General features: G+C 36.6%; 1 protein-coding gene across 1 annotated transcript in view; it reads left to right on the top strand.

Annotated features, from left to right (window-relative positions):
* PIP5K1B (phosphatidylinositol-4-phosphate 5-kinase type 1 beta) overlaps positions 1-19618 on the top strand; it is a 96258-nt gene that overhangs the window by 61622 nt on the left and 15018 nt on the right. Inside the window, exons 6-12 of the mRNA XM_041399098.1 lie at positions 1659-1958; positions 10300-10511; positions 12202-12285; positions 12398-12446; positions 12910-12994; positions 17346-17501; positions 18552-18696. Coding sequence (XP_041255032.1) covers positions 1659-1958; positions 10300-10511; positions 12202-12285; positions 12398-12446; positions 12910-12994; positions 17346-17501; positions 18552-18696 — 1031 coding nt within the window. The remainder of the gene's footprint in view (positions 1-1658; positions 1959-10299; positions 10512-12201; positions 12286-12397; positions 12447-12909; positions 12995-17345; positions 17502-18551; positions 18697-19618) is intronic.

Here is a 19618-nt window from a genome sequence, read left to right as displayed (position 1 = left end):
TCAGTTTCATTTGTCTTGAAATATTCCACTGGGTTAATCTGTATTTTTTGTAATATTTTTTACATTTTTTCTACTTCATGCCCTACACATCCAACAGAAAGAATAGATAGAAACCAAGAATATATTTAAGACAAGAGTTGGTGCTCTTTTAGCATTCAAGATGAAGCTGAATGTCATAATCTAATTTGATGCCAAACTTTGCTTCTAATAAGCTAGTAACAAAATAAGGTTTCTAAATTTCTAATTCAGTTTTTTTTTCTCCATTTTGTATTTGTCTACCCTCTGCATTTCACTCAGAGTGGACAAAGAAACTAGACCGGTCAGTTTCCCTTTTGTTTCCAACTACTTCTGATTTCCATTTCTCATGTATTAAAGCAATGATGTGAAAGATATTTTTATCCATGTAATTTGTTCAAAACTTAATTTTTAAATGAGCTTTTTGAGGGCTAATTCTAAGTCCATTGTATTGGGTTTTGTGTGTCATCTGAAGGGAAAACCATTGATTAAAAAGTAAGTAGAATTTAATTTTTTTTTTTTTTTGTAACAAAAGCCACTCATACACACAAACAGACATTCTTCTGGGTGGTATGTGGGACTTTGTATTATTAGACCTATGACTGACTTTGTTTTCTTGCTTTGTTTCCTGATGTAAATACTTGAAAAATTACCCTCTCACTTATACTAAAAATAAGGAATGTTGTCATTATTGCACTAAAGTAACATGGATTCACTGTATGCATAAGAAAAACATGTGTATTGACACATCAGTAAGGACAATGGTGGCAGGTTTTGTTGTTCCTAATGATGATCCACTCAGCACACGTTTGAGTTATTACAAGTACATATAAGGCCAGTTTGTGTTATTTCTGGGAACTTTATTCTCACTGCTATGCAATTGCTTCCAAAATAGAAAACTTCAATCACTGTGATTATTTCTGTGATACTTCTTTCTTCTGATAGTTGTATGTTGTAACTTAGTAATCGTCTAAGACCTGAAGTAGTTTTTCCCCTTCTTTCTTTTTCGTGCTGAAGACTGAGAACAGTTGTATTCAGAAAAAGGATTTTCTCTCTCACCTCTGTTATCCTCTATTACCTAATTTATTTTGCTTGTTGTGGAATTTGGATTATTTCACACTTTTCTGTTCTGATGGTCAGTTGTGGTTCTATTATGACCTCACACACCTCTGGAAATAACTTAGTCGTTTGGCACTAACCCTGAGTGTGTAAAGCGTCATGGAGAGAGGGATTCTGTATTTCAGAATCCAAGTCAAGATAATGAGCACTACATTTAACTCAGACTCCTTCCAGCAAGTAAAACGCAAAGGTTGTTCGGGTCAGAAAAAAAAAATTAAGTCTTTGCAATGCTTTTAGGTTTGACCTAGTCTCTTCTTTTCTGTGAGAAAGGGCATAAATGTAGTTACTGCTCTGCTTTTGGCCTTTTTAAGTTCCTGGCAAAAAAGCACTGCCTATGCTAGCTTTCTGAAATAGAAACCCACAAAGATAATCAACTGGTTGAAGAAACTGTGCTGAATAAGAAAACATTCATAATTTTCTTCATGTTTGTTAATGTTATTTTGCTGTTAAAGAAAACCCTTTCTTAAGCATGGAAGTTCATTGAAAATAGACTTATTTAAAAATAACTCTTTTTTTTTTTTTAGAATCTGAACCAGAATCCAAGGACTCTTCTTCCCAAATTTTATGGGCTGTACTGTGTTCAGTCAGGAGGCATTAATATTAGAATTGTTGTCATGAACAATGTTTTACCACGAGCCTTGAAAATGCATTTCACATACGACTTGAAAGGCTCCACATACAAACGCAGAGCATCAAGAAAAGAGAGGGAGAAGTCCAACCCTACATTCAAAGACCTGGATTTCCTGCAAGATATGCATGAAGGGTTGTATTTTGATTCTGAAACACACAGTGCACTAATGAAAACACTACAGCGGGATTGTCAAGTGAGTATATATTTAAACTTTTATGTTCACCTCTGCTCTAAATTTACTCAGTACAGATTACTTAACCTCCATTTGTTTTGCATGCTATTTAAGGAGGGATAACTATAGCTGTCAAAGCACTGATGAAGCCTGTATTTTAGTTAAGCTGTTGTGATCTGAGATCATAGTCATAGATAGAATATCCATATACTTTTTGAACACCAACAGACTGGGGACCATGAGCACTTCCATCACTGTGGAACTGGTTCTAGTGCTAAACCACTATCTCAATGAACTTTCCCAATGCAGCTTTAAGCTGTTCCCTTGCATCCTATCACCAGGCACCAGAGATCAGCACTACCCTTTCTCTCACCCTCAAACCTTATATCCTTCTCTGCTCCCCACAAATCATGCCCTGTAGTCCTTTCACCATCTTTGCCTTCCTTTGGACACATTCTTATATTTTATATCCTTCTTACACTGTGGAAAAACTGCACACATTTCTTGATGTGCGGCAGCTCCAATGCTGAGTGCAGTGGGACGATCACCTTTCTCAAACCAGATAGCTGTACTGTGCTGAGTGTATCCCAGGATACAGGTGGACATTCTGGCCACTAGGGCACATTGCTGATTCATTAAGTTCATCATCTAGCACAACTCTAAGTTCCAGGGCTAACCCTCTATTTCTATGTACATCCAGGATTACACTGATCCATCTGTGACAATACAGATTAATACATGAATGAAGTCCAGTAGATATAATGGTGATGATGATTTCCATTAATTTGGAGATTTTAATTACTTTTTTCTTGGTGCATATTTAGCCCTGTGGAACTTTATTGTGTATGATAAACTGTATGTAGAGCTGCTGTGAATATGTCTCTTGATTACCTAGGAATGGGAAGGCAGGCCTAGTGGCAGCAGTCTTACTTCTTGAGCGAGGCAATTTTTTCCTCAGCTGAAAAGCCCACACAAAAGCTGTCCACAAAATATTTTCAAGGCAGAAGAGGGATACCTATCATTGCTCTTTGAGAGGACTTTGGCAAATGGAATCAGTTCCTACTATAGACAGAGAGAATTGCTGTAAAATAGGTTTATTTTTCCTGTAACATGGATAAGAAGATGTAAAGTAGGAAAAGAGAGACTCCAGATCTCTCAGAACTTCCCAGGATTCATGGGGTTTTTGGAGGAAAAAAATTTACTTTGTCTGAGGGAAATCATAAGAATTTCATAGTAATAAAGCAAAAGTCTGAACTCACTACATAGAAGAGACATCCTGAATATCAGAGTTTGTTGTTCGCTGCCATCTGTGGTACAAGATGGAAAGCATTGTTTTTGCACATGAATAGAATTTTTTGTTTATCACAGAAGTGTGCAATGCCTTGTGATTGGTTTGTAAAGCTGTGTGACCTAATGTTCAGCTGTGTATTCAGCATGAGACATTTATCTAACACGACACATTGTTCTCTCTGTAGCCTGTTGCAGTGAATATTTCCTGAGCTCCTACCATGTGTGATGACAGAGAATGCATCAGTATGTCACATCTGGGGATCTGGATGCCTTTCTATGTATCCCCCACTTGTTCAAGGTTACTTATCCAGCCAGAGCTTGGGGAAGTCTATTGTATTTGAAATAATAGAGGGTATCAAAAAGATGGAACTGGACTGAAAAGTAAAAACAAAAATCAATCAATTAATTGTTACATATAAAGGAACTCTTAATGATTCTTTAGAAGTCTGGGGAAATTCCTGCTACATGTTATTTGAGTGCTAATATAATCCTTTTCAATGTATATCTTAAATTAAGAACTCTAAAGTTAGACTAGAGTTCTTAAAGCCCCAGATAATTTTTAAAAGTATTAAAAGTAAAGCAGAAAATTATCCTATAGTAATCAGTGTGTTTACATAAATACACATATACACAATAAAGTATATGTCTGTGTGTATCTGTAGATATATGTATATAAGCACACTGAAAGTTATATGTATATAAAAAATTAACTGCCTCTTTTTTCTATTCAAACAAGTCTTTGTGTTATAAAACAGAGGGGGCAGACACTGTTATCTTTCATATTGCTGAATTTGCTCAGCTAATAAGGTTGGATCTGACTACCTGCCTTTTATTTCTGCCTTTAAAAAGACCAGAAATATTCCATCCATTTTGTGAAAAGGACATCAGTGTTGCCTCTGCTTTTTTCTTCCCAAGAGGTATTTGGATGAGTGATAGTGATAACTGCTGATAGTACCAGCTGATAGTGATAACTGACCAGCTTTTAAGGACTTGAAAACTTGTCATCTCTTTTTACTCTTACTTCAAAGTGAAGAAGTTAGTGTAGGCACTTTAAATTAAGAATTCGTTTAAGAAAGGAAATTTTTGATCATTCCAGTCCCATTTCGGGACTAAGAAATTCTCTTCTGTGTTGCTTAAATTTGGATTGTGTGTCCATTGCTCATATTTTCAATCAGAATCTGGAAGCAATGGACTTTTCTCCTACTTCTTAAATATAAACATCCCTGTCTGCTAGCCCCTCTCCTCCTTAAGATCCATCGCTAAGATCAGAGGTCTGATAGAATTTCCTGGTAATGAAAGATAGTGATGATGGGGACCTGCTATGGTCTGTGACTGCTGCTATGCTCTGTGATCTCCTGCCCTATTCACCAATGGACTCATGTTTTCCTTGGTCAGCTTTTCTCTGTGTCTTGACATTCCTTGCTAGTCTCAACTCTAGCTGGTCTTTGGCTTCCTTGATCACAGCTGCCATCCCTAGATGCCCAGACAATGTTTATCTATTCCTTCTTTTTGGCCTGTCTGTCCTCACCTGTCCTGTATGCTGGCTTTTCACACTCAAGCTGTGCTGTGGCTTCCTTGCTTAGCTGAATTGGCCTCCTGATACATCTGCTCAGCCAACACAGACCATCTCGACAACTGACAGAGAGCTTCTTCCCCAGGGAATCCAGTGCTGCAATGGTAGACCACTGCTGGAGTAGTTCTGGCCTTTCACAGCTCCTGGCAGTGCTGGTGAGGAGATGCATGACTTGCCCAGCTACAGAGTGGAGCTGAGTTGTTTGTGGTGATCCCTCATGGGATTTTTTTTTTGTTAAAAAAAAAAAAGCGCTGGTGTCTCCAGATTATCCATGCTGGAACAAGTACAGATTGATAGCATTGTTTAGCTCCTGCATCCCCTGCTTGTTTTGTTCACACTTGAGGAGACAGGGTCTGAAAAATTGGCTCACCGTTCCTTTTGCAGTATTTGCACCTTAACTGAACCAAGGAGTGTAATATTACAATGTTCCTAAAGACAGAACATTCATGAATTTATCATGTACAATGTACACAATTGAAAATTTGAGCTAGCTTTCAAATTCCAGACTATTGCTGAGACTTTCTGTAGCTAGCCTGTCTTTGTCTTTTTGGAGAAGCTGTAAAAATTAATCAAATTGTGGTCATGTAGTTTTTAAGAACAAAAAAAAAAAAAGAGAAGATATTTTTACTATTGAGAAATGAATGGTTTTTGAGAGTGCATTTTACCTTTATGGCAAAGAACACTGGACTTTTCTGAGGAAGTTATATTTTGAAAGTGAGTAATGAAGAAACCTGTAAAGACAAGGAAATTTAAAGAGGGTCATATCTCCTAAGTCTGAGACTTAGGTATTGTTTTCATCACTGCTGTTTTAGCCAGTTGCAACAAAAGTTTTATGGTGTGATTGCACATCTGTTTTGTGCTGTAGCAAATGTGATGCAGATCTTGTATGACCAAATTTATCCACAGAATTTTTCAAATCTCTTAGTAGTGTGTGTTTTGCAGTTTTTTGCCTTTTTTCTACCTCAAAGGATCTATTCTTTAAGCCAAATAACTTCAGTGACCCCTTGTACAACATATCCTTACAAACAGTAGTGTTGGCATAACTTAATGAAATAATAAACTGCAGCATAGGACAGAAATAAAAGATGGCATGATGTGGCATGGAGATGGAGAACATAGTAATCTTAGGTGAAGGGCCTCTTTGTCAGAAATGGTAGTTTGAGGGAAATGACCATAGCATGATGCTGTAGATCTCTTGTGTCTTTATATATTATCATTTCCATAGTATCAATTGACATTAGCAATTTCTCATTACTTCTACTTTTAAAATCAGAATCCAGATTGTTAGTTTTGGAGTGTTAGTTAACAATATATTTAGAGAATTTTGTTGAAATGGGAAGTGATTCCACCTATGCTTTGGTGGGAATGTGATGATTCATTTTCTTGGGAGAAATTTTTTCTGAACCAGACCCATTTTTAGGCATTGGCATATGTGAATTTTTTCCTAAGACAGGCTTATTTTGTGCGATAGTCCTTTAATTTGTGTTTATTTCGTATATTATATATATGAAATGTATTCATATATATATTCATATATTTCATTAATTTCATTATGTTGAATAGTAATTACTGATATATTGTAAAATCAGTCTTCTTTCTACTGAGTTATTTCCTATGTCACTTTTTGAAAATGCTTGTAGGAGAGGAAATACTTCCTTGCATGGTTATCCATTTAGTACTTTCATTAAATAAGCTTCTAATTTTTTTCTTTTGAGTTGTATTTTTCTTGACCCTTTTATGAAAATGATCTGATAACTTTTTTGCATGCTGTTTTGCATAGATAGCAAATGTAAATGCAGATTTCTCTGTCAGACAGTGTGTAGTTTGGGTTGGCTGCATATAAAATAAAAATTACATTTCATGGCAGAAATACTTGTTTTGCTCCATTAGTCACTGGCTGAGACAGTGGAGCGTAACCATGTCTAAGATGATTCAGAGAATAGTTTAACATCTGATTAGCTCTGAGAAAAGAAAATGTGATTCAGAGAGTTAAGTTTTCATGTTCTGAAACAACATATCTTGTGATGCCATTTTACTGTGGGTTTTTATGTGGTATGAAACAAAATAGTGCTTAAGGCTGCAAGGGGTGAGTGTCACTTGCCATCTGGAAGTTTTCAGAGCAGCTGAAGTCAGCCTTGACCACAGGACTTGGTGACCAAGTGACAACACTGTGTTGACAGAATCTGTGTAGTTAGTGAATTAACACATAAATATTACCAAGATGAACAATTTAATGTTAAGTTAATGAACAGGAGGTTTACTTGTCATTAACAAATATACCACTTGTTAGTACACAGCATGATTAGGACCATTCTTGCTGAAACCCCACAGTGCCATTTTGCTAGCAAGGTACATGTCAGAATGTCAGTACATGAGCAAAGATTGGGGTTTTCCTCCCTTTACCTACATAAGCAGTGTTTTTCTAGGAGCTTATGTTGATTTCTAGTGATCTCACATGGATAGAGCCAGGTGTTTTGCAGGGCTTTCTCCTTTTGCTATGAATATAGCCATGTAATATTTTAATTTATTTTAGTGGGGGGTTTAGTGTTAGATTAGGGTATCATTTTGGTGCCTTTGAGCAAAAACTTGCTGCTGCATCTCAAAAGCAGTCCTAAAATCATCAAAAGTATCTGCAAACAAACCTCAGCACAGGAAAAGAAATGTCTTGATGTTCTGCATTTTGTAACTTGTCCTTGTTGAAACAGATTATTTTGTACAACTGTGTGTGCAAAATGTTACATATTTTAAAATTGTCATGATTTGGTATTCTAAATATTAATGAAGATATATATGTGAGAACACCTCAGATATATTCAGCTGTAAATCCAACTGATTTACTGTCTTAATACAGACTGAGGAGTTTGACACGAAGTTTTGTTGAGTGCTGATTTATGAGATTCTTCCTTATTTTTCTGGTTAGTTATTTCTTGCCAGATTAGAAACAAATGGGGAGTGAAACATGCTTAGATACTGTCACAAAGGTTAATTTGCATAAGGAGTGGTTGGTTTGGTTTTCATGTTTCTAAGGGGAAGTAATCAGAACTGTACATCAAAGCTGTAGGCAGACAGGGCCAGATCACGTCATGATATCCTGAAGACACTTTGTGGACAGTGTAATGCCACCTCTGAGTAGGGCCATGAACAGAGTGTCTGGGGGACAAGGATTCTTATGCTGTGTGCTGTTTGTAAGAATTTGTACTGCAGTTAATCCATTGGATTAACTTAATTAATTATTGGATTAAGGTGTTTCAGTCTGTTAACAAGCTGTAATAATGGAATTTGGTTTTATGATGTTTTTCGGTAATCCTGCTCCAAAATCATAAATTGTCAAGGCGTGGTCTGTTGTACTGTACAAGTAGTATGGGTTTAAGCGGCAGTGATGAATTGATGTAGTCAGAAGGATTAATTTTATCACATAAGAGGTCCCTGTGGAAGAAGGAGTAGCACACTACAGCACAGCCTCCCATGAGACTACATCCAATCATAGACGTAGGTTATGTAACTAGTGCAGTAGAATCATGTGTCTAGTGTGACCTAATTCAAAATGCAGTAAAGAACATGTTGAAGATAGAACTGTCAGCAGTAATTTACAACTGTGAAATAAATGTGGCAATGCTTCTCCCAAGCCTGACTAGCTCCTGTTCTGGTTTTGCATGAACAGTGTTGCTTACTGTATTATTAAGGTGTTCTTTTTCAGCCTATCCTGAATTTAGTTTCAGCATTTGATGGCAAACATTCATTGACTACATATTTTTAATGAATACATGATGTTGTAATTTCTTTCTGAGAAAGTCTGAGTAAAGGGTAGCAATAAGTAAGCAGTAAATAAATTTTAGACGTTTTTGGCACCGAGTGCCTTTGTACCTTTTACCTATGCTATTTTTGCAATTTATGATTGCAAACCACCAACATGTCCACACAATGCACAATGAAATTCCAGAATCTTGTGGTTAGAATACAGCTTTTGTTGTGTATGAAATCCTTTGTGAGTTCTGTCATCAGAAGATGCTGTGGACTACTAAGGCCATACATTAGCAGCCTTTTTCTGGTTCCATTTGAGCTAAGGCGTCACTGAGTAGGATCCCTCTGCACAAGAGCAAACCCATGGTGTCTTAAAGTCATCCTTTGAGTCTGAAAATCAAATCTGATTTTATGCCATTCTATGTTTATGCTTTGTTTCATCACTGCTCTGGTTATCTGAGCAATGAGTATTTTTCCAACAGTCTGGGTAAGTGGTATAAAAACCTTTTGGTTAGACATACAGATCCATACTAAATTACTGTTTTACTGCCACATAGTTTTCAAACCTATGCAAGTACTGAAATTTGGTTTGTTTTTTTTTTCATTAAGAGAAGGGATGTTTCTGCTTAACCAAAAATACTTATGTTTGGATAATCTTTGTCAAAATTACATACCTAGAATCTACTCTCATCTCTGTAAAATCACTTCTTTTCTTGTTCATGTAAAAAGATGTACTATTGCCTCTTGATTCTGTGACAAAAATTACACCATTATCTTCAGGCATTATGTGCCAAAACATATCATGAATCACTGCTGAGCTGCATGAGGTGAAGGAGAGGTAAGTGGCACAGCATATCCCTCCTGGCTGTTACTGGTGTTTCTCCCTCCACTTAGCAGTGTCGTGTAAGACATTAAACACAGTTGCTGTCTGTCATTAAACTGTTGCTGTGAACAGTTTGTTTATTTTACTAGATGTGATCAAAGCTTGCTTTAGTTCATGTTTGGGTATTGGCTTGAGCTTTTATGCTTTCAGTAACAGCATGCCAGACTTCATAATGTTGTAGCTGAGTAAAAACAAATGAAACTATTTGTGTGTGAGAAGACATGCTGCCAGAGACAGAAATGATTGGTAGAACTAGAAGAGAAGGATGGTTGGTTAAGTCATGCTTCAGAAGTAAAACCTGTCTTTTGAGTTTAGATAGACTCTATTTAGCCTAGTAGAGAAGTGCAGGATTTTTGTATTCCAGTCCCATTAGATGCTAATAAGAGGGTGGCAGCAAATACTGTTGTTGCCATTTGAAAGTTCTCCAAGAGTATGGTCTCCGTTACAAATAGAAGGTGGAGGGGAGATAAGAAAGGAGGACAGGCAAAAATACTCGGGGAGGTCTGGAATGTGCATTAGAGATAATTTTTAAAATGTGTTGTTCATAAGTATATGATGGAACCATTAATTGATTATTTGTTATAAAGGAAAAGGTGCTGCCTGGAATTATCTTCCTTGACTACAAAATGACATCAGGTTGCATTTCAGCTGTGCATCTTTATTTCTCACTTGTTACAAGAGCATTCAGCTAATTAGAGTACTTCACTTGTGTGGATAGTAAAAGTTTTTTGTGTAATTTCACTGTAATAACTGTAATTTCACACACTTCCTGATAAGAGAAGCTTGTGCCTTGAGAGCCTGTTTTCAGTCAGGTTTGCAAAATGCTGCTGTGTAATTCTTTTGTGTTTTCAGTATAGTCATTCCTTCTTTGGTAGGTTCTAGAAAGTTTTAAGATCATGGATTACAGTCTGCTTCTGGGAATCCACATATTGAACAGTAACATGAAGGAAAGAGAAGGAGAGTGTTCCCAGAGTGCATCAGATGCTAAACGCCATGGAGGACAGAAAGTTCTTTATTCCACAGCCATGGAGTCTATACAGGGCCCTGGGAAGTCTGGAGACTCCGTCACCACAGAGAAAACAAACACGTAAGTGCTGTAACCTGCTCTTAACATTGCTTTTCAAAGTATTAACAGGCAAAACTTCCATGAGTACACTGCATTCCAGGAACTGAAAGATTGAGCCTTCTTTTTTTTTTTTTTCCCAAAAGCTACACCATCGAGATTTACCACAGAGCATGAAATTGGAATGTTGGTCAATAGATTGATAGTCTTTAAATACATGATAGTTCAGAGTGACTTACGTATGCACACATGCATTCTTTTATAAAAGAGATGCTATCAGACAACTGTTACAAGAGTCCCAGCTGTAATCTAATTTTAACTGAAAGCAGCCTGGTGAGACCAAAGCAAAACCAATAAATTAACATTGAAATGGATATTCCTAGAGGGGTTGTTTTCATCTTGAAGTAGTATACTCAATGTACATAGAATGATATCATCAACCACTGAAGTGCAGTCATATATTATATTTCCTGAGATTAAGAATTGATATTTTCTCCTATTTTTCTGTCTAGCAAAAACTTTAATAGAAATTTTAATTTATAAACAATCATTATTCTGTTGTTTCCTTTATAATATATTAAGTGCTATAAGAGTATTATCGTCACCATTCAGCATTGCATACAATCAATCCTTTATTTTGATGAGGATTTAATCTAAAGTTAAGGATTTACTTTTCTCCTGGTTCTCAAGGGAGCTGTGTAGATAAATACAACTAATGATATAGAAATCTGTGCTTAAACCTACAGCAAACGAGTGAGAGAATTATGATTTTTCATAATTTGATAATTATAATTATTTCAAAATTTTTATTATTTAATTATGAGAATTATTCAGCATTCACAGAGAGTTTCCAGACACTGAGAACTCTGGACAATAATTAGACAGAGCTTTATTTCACTTGGTTTTTACCACTCACTCACATTCACAAAGAAGATGGCCAGTGCTGTTGTACAATGGCAGAGGTGTTGCACTAGCTGGGCTCCCACACCACTTGAGCTAATATAGTCCTACTCAGATGCTGTCAAGTGTACTCCTTTCTTGCTCCTTGCACTATCTCTTTCATGTCGACATAATGGCTAGTGGAGCAAAAAACAATGCTGAGGTTCTAAAATGGACCATTTTTGTAGGTGTTGGAGTAGGAAGAGAGGGTTTTAGAATGACTGTTCATGGCTGAGTATGGATCTGGGACCAACTGGAGGCCCATGCAGTCAGAATTCTCAGTTTGATACTGTTGCTTTATCTGTCACTTATCTGTCTGTAAAGAAATTTTGGAAAAGCCCAGTAATGCATAATTTTTAGGGAAAAATATATGAAACTACCTTTTTAGACTTTGATTAACATGCAGACTCTCTGTGATTTGTTACCTATGATCACTAAAGTGAGAAAATTCTCCCTTATCTAAAGTTACTTATTTTCCTTGGCAATAAACTGATGTATACTTTCTTCCACTTTTCAGATCATCTGAATATTTCCAATTCTGTCTAAAATGTGTCTTAATTTTTTTTTCATCATGTATACTTACCACTGAATCCCAGATACTTCAAATTTTCTGTTTAAAATCCATTGCATGGTAGGTGACTTAAATTTGACTGACTTTGCATTGTGGCATCTGACATGAATATTGTCTACTTCTTTGGGTTTACAAGTGGGTACAGTTCAGCTGGTAACTGGTGATTAGAGATGTCTTAAAAATATTCTATGTTGTTTCTCTTAGAATGGGAGGTATTCCAGCAAAAAGCCATAAAGGTGAAAAGCTGCTTTTATTTATGGGTATTATTGATATTCTCCAGTCATACAGGTAAGTTGAACTGCAACTTTCAATGAATTTTCACTGAGCAAAATATTCTGAAATTACTTATAAAAGTGGAAGCTTTATAAAGCAGTTCTGATTTAGTTTTTTACATACTTAGGTTAATGAAGAAGCTGGAACATTCTTGGAAAGCTCTTGTTTATGATGGGGTAAGTAGATTTTATTAATTTTCAAACTGCTGATATTTTAGCTGGTGGACCAGCTCATGTTGACCAGGAAAAAATTTGTTCTGGTACATTTGTAGTCTAACCTCACCATGTGGTTTGAGCTCCTGCTTGAAATCTTCCCAATACATGCTCTGGTTTTATTTGTTGAGCTTTCAAAAAACAACTAATAATATTTGTTTGCCCTTATAACTTACATAAGTCTAGCCACCGAGCAGAACATTGATGAATCTATAACTGAAAAATGTACATAATTTGAAAAAAAATAATTTCAAATGCTTGGAAGATTTTGCAGAATATAGCTGTATAATTCATAACTCATAAATGGTAATGATTCACTATTTTTTACTATGCCTGAAATGCATAATATAGTTCTCCTGAGGTATCCAGCTTCTCCTTGACACCTTACTTGTGGAAAATGTGACTGAGATCTTTTTTAATCTTGTAGGATACTGTTTCAGTTCACCGACCAAGTTTTTATGCAGACAGATTTTTAAAGTTTATGAATGCACGAGTTTTCAAAAAAGTTCAAGGTAAGAGAGTAGTGACTTCTACTCTTTTAGATATTTTTATAATCATAACCTTATAATGCTCCTGTCTTGGAAATAAAACAAGCCTTTCTTCAACATCATATAGCACTTTTGTAGCTCCAGTCAAGAAACTAAATTTCTGACAAGTGGGATTTTACTCCATTAGTAAAATTACAGAGAATTATGTACTATGTATTTTTGTCACATCAGGCCTGTCTAAAGTGGGCTTCAGGTGACCACCTAGCCACTCTATCACTCCCCCTCTTCAACTAGAGGAAGTGAAAGTTATAACAAAAGGTGGGTGGGTTCAAATAAGGACAGGGAAACACTATGTCCCTGACAGGGACATAGTCACCAATTACTATCCTAGGCAAAACTGACTCAAATCAGGGAAATTAATTTAGTGTCTTACTAATTAAAAAAAAAAAAAAAAAAAAAAAAAAAAAAAAAAAAAAAAAAAAAAAAAAAAAAAAAAAAAAAAAAAAAAAAACAAACCAACAACTTTAGAGACACCTTCATGCAGGCTTTTCCATCAAAAGTTTAGATCTTTAATTTTCACTACCTTTTCTACCACTGGTAGAAAGTCATACTGGCCTTTGTTGCTCTGCATGTTGTCTAAAGATGATACCATTTTTCTAAAGATATTTGAGCCTGTGAACTCTGAGCCTGTCCATGAAAACCAGTGTTAAAGGCCTGGCAGATCAGAACAACAAACACGATTATGTGTAAAGGCATATGAAGAAGAGGGAAAACTGATACTTAAACAAGAAGGCAGAAATGTACATGATAAGTATTTTGTGAAATTCTACATAAGAAAAAGAACAGGCTAGAAAGATGAAAGGAAAAGGCTGAGACTAATTATACTTAAACAATTAAGATATTTTAAGTAAAATGAAGGAATCTTTAAAAGAAAAAGAGAAAATTGGAATTAATCCCAAGTAGTGATTCCCTGTATGCATGATATGTTATGGCAGCTTTTCAGCAAAATAAAACTTTTTGTGAGTGTTGTAAATATTAATGAATTGATGTATAATTTCTCTATAAGTTGACCATGCTAGTGAAAGGAAATTCAATCTGAACTATTGCAAGTGCAGAGAAGGATGGTGATGGGGGTCAAAAGAGACCTGGACAAGCTTGAGAAGTGGACCCATGGGAACCTGACCAGGTTCAACAAAGTAAAGTGCAAAGTGTTGCATCTGTGTTGGGGCAACCCCAGACACTAGCACAGGCTGAGGGATGAACAGATGGAGAGCAGCCCTGGGGAGAAGGACTTGGGGGTGCAGGGGGATGAGAGGCTGGACATGACCCAGCCATTGGCACTCCCAGCCCAGAAAGCCAAATGTATCCCTGACCCTGGGCAGCAGGGTCAGGGAGCGGATTCTGCCCCTCTGCTCCGCTGAGACCCCACCTGCAGGGCTGCATCAGCTCTGGGGTCACAGGAAGGACATGGAACTGTTGGAGACAGTCCAGAGGAGGGTCAACAACTAGAGGGATGGAGCCCCTCTCCTATGAAGTCAAACTAGGCAAGCTGGGGATGTTCATCCTAAAGAAGAGAAGTCTATGGGGGAAATCCTGTAGCAGCCTTTCAGTACCTAAAGGGGACTTACAAGAAGGCTGGAGATGGACTTTTTAAAAGGGTATATGATGACAGGACAAGAGGGAATGGCTTTAAGCTGAAGAAGGGTGGATTTAGGTTAGATGTTAGGAAGAAGCTCTTTACAAGTGAGGGTGATTAGGCATTGGAACAGGTTGCCCAGAAAAATGGTAGATGTTCCATGCTGGGAGTGTTCAAGACGAATTTGGTGGGGATCTGAGCAACCTGCTCTAGTGGCAGGTGTCACTGGGCTCAGCAGGGTTTGGAGCTAGGTCATTTTTCATATTGCTTCCAACACATGCCATTCTTTGACAGTGCTGAGATATGCTCTATATGTGTGCAGTAAGAAAGTCTCTAACAAATATACTGGCAAAGCAAAGATGAATGCTTGAGATTTGATGAGGTCCAGGCAGTTCTTTGGGGAAAAGCTGTTTGGATTATTATGAGCAATGAGATTTTTTTTCCTACAATTATCACAAGTGGTATAAAACCTTACAGTAAAACATTCAGATTAGGTGTTTTGAATAGTGTGCCCATATACTAACTTGCTGCTTTACTACCAGATTATTTTTTAAACCCATGGAGGTGATGCTGAAATTGCACTTTTTTTTTTTTTTTTTTTTTTTTTTTTTTTTTTTTTTTTTTTTCCTCCTAGTAAGAGAATGGCTGGGTTTGATTACCCTGTAGGAGAGAGTGTTTTCTGAGTTGAGGGGTTTTTTTATGAAGCAGTGTTCTTGACAAATAAGTATTAACTGATGGGCTAGAATTTTCTAGAGGAAATTTGTAGAGGAAATTGTACTTTAAAATGGATCTGACTTAGCAGTTTCATAATCCTGCTCATGGAAGTGTATTTGCTTTGGAGTTTGAGTGTCAAAATGTGGAATGGTCACTCGGCTCAAATACTACAGGAGGAGTGCTGAGCATATGGCATTGTCTTAAACTGTTAGAAGGTGTTTTGCAAATACTTTCTGACCAATGTTATGCTGGTCTCTAACATTTTCATTAGTTATCTGGATTGAGAAACAATTTTGTGTGGACAGAGAGAGAACAAAATACAAACAAATGCTAGAACTAAATAAGATTTAAGTAAATAAGATTTTTAAACTAAAAATGACTACAAATACTAGAATAAAATAACAATTTAAAGTGTTCAAAGTTAAGTCCTTTGGAAAAGATTGGTTAATAAGAAAATAGAAGCAACTGACAAAATGTGACAAAATGTGAAGAAAAATTCAGCTTAAAGGAGAAAGGAGCCTCCTGAGACCCAGTTCTCTTTAAATAATTTTTCTAATTCTTAGAATAATTTTGCCAAAGAACTGGTGGGACTTCTTCTGTCTGAGACAATACTCAAAGGAACTCATCTGCATTGATAAAGAATAAAGAGTGTCTGCTCCTTACTACTAGACACTCTTGTTTGACAAAATAAATACCATACATCTTACCTCAACATCTGTGTCTTTTTTCCCCCAATTCTTTCTAATTTTGACTGCTAGATTTGTTCCAGGACAAGACACAACCTGTTCTGTATTTGAAGCCTACAATGTACAATTAAAGTATATCATGCCTAATTTTCTCTCTGATCTTCATTAATCTGTCTCATTTTTCCTGGCAATTAACCTGTCTAAGTATCCTACTCTTATTGATTTCCTCTGTATACGGGACTCTTAATGCACTTTTGTACAGATTAATGGTTCAAATGCATTATTATTCTTTCAAAAATAATTGGGAGTCTTCCTGCCTTCAGGAATATTATATCTAAACTTTGAGTCAGACATTTCAGTTTAAACACTTTAGCCCTGCTCTGAATCTGTTTTTTTTCCCCTACTGCACAGAACAACCATGCATAATTAACAACAAAAACTTAATAACTGGATTTAGCCTTGGGCAGAGGCTAGCTCAGCAACTGTCTTCTATGTTCTTTTTTGAAAATACCCTGGAACTATGTAGCTGATTCTTTCCTTCAGTCTTCAGCCAAGTGACTTAATGTGTTTAATTTGAACTTTGTAGTAAAGCAATAGTAAAGCAATGAAGTGTTATAGTACATCTGAAGTATGCATTTGCAGCCAGTGCATCGAGATCAGCAGCCAGCAGCTGAAAAACACTAAATTAAATAGCTGGTATCCTTTTGGAGAAAAACTACAGATGGGGGTCATAGTTCAGTAGTAGTGGCAGTGATCAGTTGTAGAGTTTGATTCAAAATACTTTTTAAATATGCAGGCTCTGCTGAGACGTATAAAAGAGGTGCTAATACCTGAGTGTGTAGGCCATCAAGACTGTGGAAGTGTTTATTTTATCCAAAAAGAAATGTTTGACAGATGAATCTGAAGTGGAAATTCTTCAGTATCATTACATAGAAGTAGTTAACAGCTCAAAAAAAAGATCATAACCTCTCAGAATACTCCAAATGTCTTTTCCATTTTTGTATTTTCTGGGGTTTTTTCCTGTATCATTCTGTCTCTGATTACATGGGTTGGTACTCCATAGGAGCTTTTTAAATCAGTGGTGCCAGTGACTTGACTTGTTGTCCTATAATAAGCAGTAAGAAACTGAAAAAGACAAAAGTACTTCTCTTGCAGATGAAATAACAATACCTTTCACTCTAGTTTTAATGTAATGTTTGTAAAGTAGGTTTCTGGATATGTTCTTCATCTGTGTTCAGAACCCATATTTTCTATTTGGCTTACTTTTTCGTTTGCTGTTAAAGATGTGTAGGGAGATAAGATGACATCATTCAACATCTATGTTCATTTGGTAATGCAGCTTTAAAGACTTCACCTTCAAAGAAACGGTGTAATTCCATCACAGCCCTAAAGGCAGCATCACAAGAAATAGTGTGTGCAGTTAGCCAGGACTGGAAGGATGAAAAGCATGGCATTCTTGCTGAAGGACAAAGTTATGCCAGCCTTGATGAAGAAGGTACGGTCTTTGAATGAACAAATGAACAACCTAAATTATGTTATTAAAATTTTTGTATAAACTCTAGAAGTCCTGTGTTGCCCTGATTTTGTAAGACTTTGTTAAGCCTTCTGATGTTTACATTCTTTCAACAAACTTTCTCACACACAGTTCTGTAAATAACCTATGTTTTGCATTCTTTCATGGAGGTGGAGAGAATTGATGGACCCTTGGTCTGTCCAGTGGCATTGGAGAGGTGGCACTGTCACCCTCCAATCCACTGTCACCTTTGGAAAACTATAAATGTTGGAGTCAGAAAATAAACCTTCTTTTTTTGTTCCCCTCGAGAGCAGCAGTGTCTGTGTCATCATTTTGTGCCTTATCACAACAGTGCTGTAACTAGAACACTACTAGTATGGCTGAACTCTCAAAATCAGTCAGGTTATTCTTATGGAGAGAGTAGTTAGTAATATTTGTCAAAATGGACCTTCAGGAGCAAGGCAAAGTCAGAATCAAAGTTTGTAATATGATGTTAAACTTTCAGATTTCAGGACATCCTGAAAAAAAGTATTCAGCCCAGGTAGAAAATTAAGGCCAGAGCCACTGCTATCCTTTTCACTGATCTCTAAACACACATGTCACATGAAGTGTTTTGAAGCTCAGTTCATTGTTCCCAGAGTTTTTTTGAAGAGATACAAGTTTGCCCCTTTCAGAACTTGCCTGCAGCCATGAGGAAAGCAGAACAAATTACCTAATCCAGTCTGATAAATGAGCCCTGGTAGCACGAGTGTAGTCCTCAGATTGAGAAGAATTCATAACTCATACCTCTGTTTAATATTTGACTTTGGAGTTACTCTGTATTCTGCTCAATGTACTTGTTAGCAGCTGAAATACACTCTGTAATATGAAAGAGTGTGGGTATGGGCGTATGAATAACACCATCTCATCAATTCAAACATTAGGAAACTTCAAGAAACTTATGAGGGCACTATGGGACTCGATATACCTACGTGAAGATTCTTGGGCTAAATTTAAGTTTGTTAACATTGTTCTTTTTTTCTGCATATGCAGTACTAGGTTCGCACCACCGACCGGATCTAGTGCCAAGCACTCAATCTCTGTTTGAAGCAGCTTCCTTGGCAACCACACTTTCTTCTTCTTCCTTGAATGCAGATGATCACTGTCAACGTGATCAACCTACACTCTATTCTAGCAGGTAAAGAATAGTTTGTAATTATACATATTGTAATTGAGGATCATGAAAGAGAAAGCATAAACATGGTGGAAAATGTTATATGAATTTCTCTTCCTGTTCCAAAACTAAATTGGATATGTAAACTTTGCTTGGGCCTTAGTCTGTACCATAAACCAAACTACATTAAGGTCAGGGTAGGAAGTACTTCTTGTAATTTGGCTGTAGACTGAGACAGCTGTAGAAAATGGTGATGTGCTAGGAAAAGGAAAAATTGTTCTTTATTCTGAGTGTACACTGAATGTACACTGAATGGTCTGCTTTAAATTCTTCCATAACAACCATTTTCTGAAGTAAATTTCTATGAAACTTTATCCACAGTTGTGCTTAGAGCCTGTCTGATTTTAATCCAGGAAGTGTAAAAACAGGAATGTCTTAAGAAAAGTTGTGCAGATGCTAGTGAGCTAGGTTAAATGTGATTTGAGTTGTGTTTGAATATATTTCAGTTGTGTCAGTCCAATACCATGCTTAAGCCAGAAAGTCTTGCTGAGGGATTGTATGTGCCTGTATGCTCCCTTGTGAACCTGAAGTGTGCTGTGTTGTGCCATCTTGCCTGCTTGCAGATCTCTTTACTATGTACTGAGCCATTTCTTTGCCTGCTTCCATCAAGAAGGGTAACCATTCAAGCATCTTGAATATTGTTTGGAAAAATTTGGAGTCCTGAACTACTCAATGTATAAATTTGACAAATGCACTCATGTGCCAAGATGTAGTTCTTTCCTGTAAACTGCATGTTGCCCATAAAATCAAGTTATTTTAAAAGCAATCTTGAGGCAGTAGGTTTTTACCTCCTGTTAAATATTTGACAACTGTATATACCTAAGAAGTAAAATTACTTGCAGCATTATTTGATGACAGTGATATTTACAGCTTCCATTACGTTGAA

Source organism: Onychostruthus taczanowskii, unplaced genomic scaffold, assembly GCF_017590055.1.
Source record: "Onychostruthus taczanowskii isolate IOZ18803 unplaced genomic scaffold, ASM1759005v1 scaffold154, whole genome shotgun sequence".
NCBI lineage: Eukaryota > Metazoa > Chordata > Aves > Passeriformes > Passeridae > Onychostruthus > Onychostruthus taczanowskii.
This window is presented reverse-complemented; position numbering and strand designations above follow the sequence as displayed.